The sequence below is a fragment of the Oncorhynchus masou genome, chromosome 18 (genome assembly GCF_036934945.1).
Source record: "Oncorhynchus masou masou isolate Uvic2021 chromosome 18, UVic_Omas_1.1, whole genome shotgun sequence".
NCBI classification, from domain to species: domain Eukaryota; kingdom Metazoa; phylum Chordata; class Actinopteri; order Salmoniformes; family Salmonidae; genus Oncorhynchus; species Oncorhynchus masou.
In genome coordinates, this window is record NC_088229.1 from 35,379,693 (window position 1) to 35,388,214 (window position 8,522).

At 42.6% G+C, this 8,522-nt stretch overlaps 1 protein-coding gene across 1 annotated transcript; it reads right to left on the reverse strand.

Moving 5' to 3' along the window:
* Positions 1-1,865: 1,865 nt before the first annotated feature.
* LOC135504487 (BTB/POZ domain-containing protein KCTD20-like) lies at positions 1,866-8,388 on the reverse strand. The gene is given in 8 exon segments (XM_064923125.1): positions 1,866-2,612; positions 2,614-2,819; positions 2,915-3,025; positions 3,333-3,530; positions 3,893-4,013; positions 4,573-4,675; positions 4,826-5,053; positions 8,204-8,388. Coding segments are annotated over 7 exon segments (969 nt in total). The 5' UTR covers positions 4,960-5,053; positions 8,204-8,388; the 3' UTR covers positions 1,866-2,516.
* Between the last annotated feature and the right edge of the window lie 134 nt (positions 8,389-8,522).

Below are 8,522 nucleotides of genomic sequence, written 5' to 3' on the forward strand. Positions count from 1 at the left end.
ACATTTAAAAGATCACATTTACATAAGTATTCAGACCCTTTACTATACTTTGTTGAAACACCTTTGGCAGTGATTACAGCCTCATCTTCTTGGGTAAGAAGCTACAAGCTTGGCATACCTGTATTTGGGAAGTTTCTCCCATTCCTTTGCAGATCCTCTCAAGCTCTCAGGTTGGATGGGGAGCGTTGCTGGCACAACTATTTTTCAGGTCTCTCCAGAGGTGTTCAATCGGGTGCAAGTCTGGGCTCTGGCTGGTTCACTCAAGGATATTCAGAGACTTGTTCCGAAGCCACTCCAGCGTTGTCTTGGCTGTGTGCTTAGGGTTGTTGTCCTGTTCGACTGGGCGAATGTTCACCTTCTGAGAACCTGCTCCAGAGCTCTCAGGACTTCATCAAGGATCTCTGTGCTTTGCTCCGTTCATCTTTGCCTCGATCCTGACTCGTCTCCTAGTCCCTACCGCTGAAAAATATCCCCACAGCATGATGCTACCGCCACCATGCTTCACCGTAGGGATGGTGCAAGGTTTCCTCCAGACTTGGCATTCAGACCAGAGAATATTGTTTCACATGGTTTGAGAATCTTCAGGTGCTTTTTGGCTAACTTCAAGTGGGCTGTTATGTTAATTTTACTGAGTGTCTTCCGTCTGGCCACTCTACCATAAAGGCCTGATTGGTGGAGTGCTGTAGAGCTGGTTGACCTTCTGGAGGTTTCTCCACATAGGAACTCTAGAGCTCTGTGAGAGTGACAATAGGGTTCTTGGTCACCTCTCTGACCAAGGCCCTTCTCCCCTGATTGCTCAGTTTGGCTGGGTGGCCAGCTCTGGAACCACCAAGACTCTTCCTAAACTTCTTCCATTTAAGAATGATTGTGGCCACTGTGTTCAGTGCTGCAGATCTTTTTTTTTTTTTTTGGTACCCTTCCCCAGATCTGTGCCTCGACACAATCCTGTCTCTGAGCTCTATGGACAATTCCTTCTACCTCATGGCTTGGTTTTTTTTCTCCGACATGCACTGTCAACTGCGGGACCTTACACACAACTGTGTGGATATGATTTGGAAAGGCACACAATCGATTGAATTTACCACAGGTGGACTTCAATCAAGTTGTAGAGACGTCTCAAGGTGATCAATGGAAACCGCATGCACCTGAGCTCAATGTTGAGTCTCATAGCAAAGTGTCTGAATACTTATGTAAATAAGGTATTATACATTTGCACAAACATCTAAACCTGTTTTCACTTTGTGTGTGTGTATTGCTGAGGATTTTTGTTTTATTTATTCCGTTTTAGAATCGAGCATCCAACCTGGAAGCCAGCCGCACCAATGTGTCGGAGGTGCACGGTGTTCCCTAGCGACCTGGTCAGCGCGCACTGCGCCCGGCCTGCCACAGGAGTCGCTAGTGCGCGATGAGACTAGGATATCCCTACCGGCCAAACCCTCCCTATGGACGTCGCCCCATGGACCTTCCGGGCGCGGCGGGCTGGGACAAAGCCTGGGCTTGAACCCAGAGTCTCTGGTGGCCCAGCTTGCGCCTTGTGCCACCCGGGAGGCCTACGACACTCTTTTTAACACCCTTCATCCACCTCCAACCTACTTCCCTGGAGCCAATTTCTTTATTTTACTCTCACTTGGAAACTCCACCCACTAACCTGTCACTATGCTCTGCCCACTGAGCTTTCATGCAACCAATCAATTAATCCCAGACTACCTCTGGTGATGGTCATGAAGCTCTGATCACATTCAGATCTACACCACCTGTTTAAACATGTGGACAAGATCAGGACACATGTTAGCACAAGGTATAAAAGGGGCTAAAGAACTGCAGCATAGCTACTTCCCATGTCACATCACATTTGTCATGAAAAATATGTATAATGCTCTTTAATTACTCAAGGCACACATTCATCTAGCCTACAACTGATTATAGGATCTACAGGCTCAGGGAGACAGTGTAACATGGCAGACGCATCAACATGTTGAACGTGGCACACATTCATAAGGTCATGTTGCCATGGGAACATGTCATTTGGAATGGAATGTAAAACAAATTGGCTTCATTCATAGGCCTACATCTCATTTGCATGCCTACAACAGAGACTAAAATAGCAGGTATTTTAAATGCATACCATCACAGACGACACATAACGTCATAAAATGTGCATATATTGCACATGTATGTGTATAAAAGCTATCTCTGAAATAGTCATATGACATTCAAAGCTATCCACCAAAATGACGATTTCGCATTCCAAACAATAAAAGTGCCTAGTTAGAACTGTAACATAGCCCTCTGTATGGGAGGACAGTCTTGCAGTTATCAGAGGTGCAATATATCCAACATGGTCAACAATACCTTAACTTTTAATGTGCCCCCTGTTGAAGACAAGCACTGTACTCTTGCCAATATGCTTGCTTCCAAGGGAATAACGACTTCCACTGGTTTGAAGGGAATAGTCCAAGAGCCTCGGGATGAGATGGGTAGCAGCAGATTTGAGGTGGGGGTGTGGTCCGAGAGTCTCAGCTTTCATTGGTTGCAGTCTGGGGGAGTTGAGAGGGCGCTGGCCCGTTGAGCCTGTCCAGCTCATCCACCTGCGGGGAGGGCATGATGCCCCCCCAGGCCGCCCCACCTCCGCCCCCCCTCCCCTGGCACCGCAAGGTTGGGTACGCTCTTGCTGCGGACACACTGGAAGTCAACGTGGCGGCTCTTCCCTTCCTCCTTCTCCCAGGACAGCTGAATGAAGGGCCGCTGCACGTAGTTGTAGATGACCTCTGACCTTCCTCCTGGACGCCGCTTCACTTTCTCCTTATAGGTTGGGTACCCTGGGACACAGACACAGATCAGTGGAAATCCATGTGTAATGTATATCAATTCATATTTTACTGGGGGTAGCTTGGGTAGAACAAGCCCAACTCACCCTCAATGCCTATCCGGATGTTCTTCAAACCTCTCTCCTTCAGCAGGGTTTTAGCAACGTCTCTGTTCTCGATGTACTTGAAGAAGCGGTAGAGTTTGGAGCTGTACAAAACTGGACAGAAGAGAGAGAAACATTAATTCACTCAACACTGAAGTTGTTCCGGCGCACAGTTAGGCGAGATGGTTAGCTAGCTACCTAAGGTTAACAGTTAATAAGCAACCTCTCCTACGTACACTCTTGACAGAAACCCTAACACTGCTGCGTCAAAAACATGCTTCCAAAAATGACGAGGTGTCTCCTGTTGCGTGACCTTTTTAAATGTCACCAATTTTGAATTGACATGGGTTTTGGAAGTTGGTAATTTTTCAGAGTACTTTAGGATTTGTGATGTGTGTGTGTGTTGTGACTGATGCCTTACTTTGGGAATACTCCTCTCCCATGGGTGGAGGGTGTTCCTCATCCCAGTCCACAATGTCATCATCGGCCAAAACCACGATGTGGCACTCCCTCTCCCCTCCCTGGGCACATGACACCATGGCAGGCACCACCAGCTCCTCCAGGAATCCCTCAAACTGCCTCCGTGCCCCATCGTTGGACAGCTCATGAAGCAGGGCACCTGGGAACAGAAAGAGTCACTTGACCAACCTCACTATCATGATAATCAAGTGAAGGATGTGTCTTTGTTGAGACTGCAGGAGGTTTGAATGCTATGGAGTCATTTTGCAATCATTCTCAAACAAAATATTCACTCCAAAAACATTTAGTATCTCAACTTGTTCTTGTTAAGATTCATAGATGTGGGTATCCTTGTGATGTGTTGTGCTGTCATAAGAGTTGCTCATACTGGTAAAGATATATTTGTAATGGCTGCTGTACTGCATATCCCATTCCTTTTGCCTGCCACTACCCCTACCTTTGGCAATCCCGTAATCTGGTCAGTTTACACATGGAGTACACATAATGGGTGGTTATACTCACTGAGGTCGCGACACTTGACTGTGCTGGCACTGAAGTTGATACAGAGGTAATCACAAGCCTCTCTCAGCTCCGACACTGATACGCCATCGGGACACCTCATAACACCCGTCTGATAAAAGTTCTAACGGAGAAATACACATTGGAATGAATGAACTGACTGTTTTTGGTACTTCTTCAGCTGTGGCAATATCTGTCATTTCACTGAGATGAGAGACCGGCTTTAAAAATGCCAGCCCCATCACAAGTACTGGAAGCGAGCTTTTAAGTTTTGCACTTAAAAGGTCTCCAGAAGTTAGTTGAGTCGAGGCTATAAAGCATACACTGAGTATACAAAACTATAACAACACTTGTTCTTTCCATGACATAGACTGACCAGGTTGAATCCAGGTGACAGCTATGATCCCTTCTTGATGTCACTTGTTAAATCCACTTCAATCAGTTTAGATGAAGGGGAAGAGATGGGTTAAAAAAATGACTTTTTAAGCCTTGAGAAAATTGAGACATGGTTTGTGTATGTGTGCCATTCCTTTGAACAGGGTACGTAGTAGGTGCCAGGCGCACAGGTCTGTGTCAAGTACTGCAACGCTGCTGGGGTTTTCACGCTCAACAGTTTCCTGCAAAAGGTTGGGTTCCACTCAACATTAGGACAGTGTTCTTATATTCAACTTGTGCCAACTTACCAGTATGACCTGAAAGATGCTGGCACTGATGCCCTCTGTCAGTTCATACTCGCCCTTCCCATTGGGCCTGGTGAAGTTGTGCTGTCGCGCTGGGCCAAACATTCTGCAATGACAACTTGAAAAAATGTAACCCAAACCTTAATACCTTAACCAACTATGTTTTCACTAAGTAACATTTTCATGTCTGTTTGTACTGTACATTCATAAGTAAGTGAAATAAAATATAGTTATTTAAGTTAATTTCCCACTGTACCTTCCTAGCATGGTGTTGGGGTGTGCAGTGAAGGTGGCGGGGTCCACCGCAAAATGGCTACCGTCCACAACCAGAGTGACCCTCTCACGGTGAACGGTACCCGGGTCCGTTCTTCCCTCTTTCAATCCGCTCATCTTTCGGCGTCTCTTTACCTCTAGCCGTCTCTCCCTCTACTGTGGGTGGACCTGGCCACTTGGAGATCACTGTAGGATTGGCTGTTTTTAAGATCTGTAAAAAAGAAATTACTGTGGAGGATGCCATGGTGAGCTGCTCTGAGGTCTGTTCCAAAATCAACTGGATTCTGATGATTTCATAAGAGAATGTTGAATGGGCTGCAACGATATTAGCATGAAAATGCTTTAGAATCCAGACTGTCAAAATTCACCTGACTGTCAAAATTCCCCTTAAAAATAATGACAGTGGTAGTCATCACCCAAAAAACCTTATAAAATGTAATACATCGTTCACTAAATCTCTAGAGTTTAAACCAACATTAGATGAAGTTCTGTTGTATGAGAAACTAGCTATTCTACATTTAAATTGGCTTTAGGCCTATTGACTGTCTGTTATTTCAAGAATGAGTTAATCAAGGCTACATTACAGTAGCCTATTCACATGGCACTGCTGTTACAATGAGCAGCATAAAGTGCCTTCAGAAAGTATTCATACCGCCTTGACTTATTCCACATTTTGTTGTGCTACAGCCTGAATTTAAAATTGATTATATTGATTTTTCTCTCTCACCATCTGCACACAATAACCCATAATGATGAAGTGAACATGTTTTTAAACATTTTAGAAAACCATTTTGAAAATCAAATACAGAAATATCTAATTTACATAAGTACTAACATCCCTGAGTCAATACTTTGTAGAAGCACCTTTGCCAGCGATTACAGCTGTGAGTCTTTCTGAGTAAGTCTGTATGTCTGGATTGTGCACTGTTCGCCCATTTTTGTTTACAAAATTCCCCAAGCACTGTCAAATTGGTTGTTGATCATTGCTAGACAACCATGTTCAGGTCTTGCCATAGATTTCCAAGTAGATTTAAGTCAAAACGGTAACTCGGCCACTCAGGAACATTCACTGTCTTCTTGGTAAGCAAATCCAGTGTAGATTTGTCCTTGTGTTTTAGGTTATTTTCCTGCTGAAAAATGAATTAATCTCCCAGTGTCTGGTGGAATGCAAACTGAGACAGGTTTTGCTTTAGGATTTTGCCTGTGCTTAGCTCCATTCCCCCCAAAAAAATTATTCTGAAAAACTCCCCAGTCTTCAACGATAACAAGTATACCCATAACATGATGCAGCCACCACTATGCTTGAAAAAATGGACATTCTGTAATTCATTCTGTAAATTAGGTTATTATTGTGGAGTAGCTAAAATGTTGTTGATCAATCCTCAGTTTTGTCAAATCAATGCTATTCAGCTCTGTAACTGTTTTAAAGTCACCGTTGGCCTCATGGTGAAATCTCAGAGCTATTTCCTTACTCTAAATCATATCAAATTATATTGGTCACACACGCGTTTATAGCAGATGTTATTGCGGGTGTAGCGAAATGCTTGTACTGGTGTAGTGAAATGCTCTATGGCAACTGAGTTCGGAAGGACTCCTGTATTTTTGTAGTTACTGGGTGTTTTGATACACCATCCAAAGTGTAATTAATGACTATCCCTTTGAGCATGGTGAAGTTAATGGCTGCTCCCCCCCATCTACCAATAGGTGCCCTTCTTTGCAATTCATTGGAATACCGCCCCGGTCATCTGTGTTTGAAATTCACTGCTCGACTGAGGGACCGTACAATTATCTATATGTGTAATTTACAGAGATGAAGTAGTCATTCAAAAATCATGTCAAACACTACTATTGCACATAGAGTGAATCCATGCAACTTATTGTGACTTGTTAAGCACATTTTTTTACTGCTGAACATATTTAGGCTTGGCATAACAAAGGGGTTGAATACTTACTGACTTAAGACATGTCAGCTTTAATTTTTTTATTTTGTAAATATTCTGAAAACCTAATTCCACTTTGACATTATGGGGTATTGTGTGTTGGGCAGTGACCCCACAATATAAATTTAATCAATTTGAGGTTCAGGCTGTAGCACATTTTTTTTTTTAAGTCATAGGGTGTGAATACTTTTTGAAGGCACTGTAGAAACGGAACATGCCCGTTACAATTATGAAACATATTTCGTGAACAGCATAAACATTGAGTTTGTCCCGGCCCCTTTACCAACCAGAACCAACTTGTACATTCCTGTTCAGCTAGACAAGTCTACATTACTGTCCTCTGAATCATCAAAGGAGTCTAGCTGTCTAAAATAGAATTGAAAGTTAAATAGCCTAGACTCTCATAAAATAATTATTTGTTTAATAATTACCATAAATATATATGTCATATCAAATGTGTTACCATAGAATTACGAATTAGAATACTAGAACATAAACCTTCTTATGGTGGTATAAAAGGTCAGCCATTTTGGTAAGGGAGGTGGTCAACCATGGTCAGCCATTGCTGTGATAAGATAGTGTAAAGAAGATTATCTGCACTGTATGTTTGTTAGCTAGCTAGCCTGACAGTTTTAGAGGAATGATTCCATAAATTTGCTAAATAACTGCCAACATTCCAACATTCCATTCAAGCAATGCAGTCAATCCATTGCCATACACTGGCTGGAATCCGCTGAAATGTATGGACAGTTTACATCTATTTTAGAGGCTATTTATACAGAAAATGTGTACCAAAAATGTTTTTTATAATTTATATGACAATATTTTACGTTGACAATAATATTACACAATTTCTGATGTCTGCCTTACTTTTATTTTCCTGCATAAGTAAAATCAGGAAATAAATAACCTATGACTCTATTGCCATTCATTGCAACTAGACTGGGTTGGATTTCTCCCTGACCACAATGGCTGCCATTTTTGGACCATTCTGGAACGTTTAGGGTTTATGACATGCCCGCTCTAGTAATTAAATAGGATATATATGTGTGTTACAATCTACAGTATCGCCGGAGTTCTAGAACGTAGTGTGGAACCTTTATTGTGAGAACACCATGTGACTTTTACATTGAAGTCTTGTAATACAGTCGCATTGTCCCTGGTCATCATTCATAAATAGGTCTACATTAGTCGATAGGCACATAATTGTCCTGAAGGAAAGCCCTAATTCAGAAAACTAGTTTAAAAACGGTCAGTCAGCTATCTTTCTGCTTTCGTCTCGCCATTCGTTAGTCAAATCATTGATACATTAGCTTCGTTGCTTACTCTGAGAAAATACAAATATTGCATAGTCACTTGGACTACCGCGACAAGTTGCTACATGTTGCATAGACTACTGTACCTAAAATATAAAAACTTACGCCAGTTTCATACCCTCGGTACTCCGGTCGGTTCAATATTTCAAATGTGCCATGGTGCCACCTCATGTGGTTTCAAGTAATTTGAAAAACCTTCGCCATGACTCAAATATGCTCCATTTAGGTTCTTTCCTTGTACTGTACAAACTGAACCAATGATGGCCAGAATACTGCGCCTGTCATAAGGGGAAGTCTTCTAGCCTCAGCTGCGCAAGAACCTGAATGCGGCACTGAACGTATTTGTCAATACATTTGTATCTATATTGCCATAGGTTCATATCAATGTATTTGAGTTTATATATTTTTTCCTAATTCAGGAATA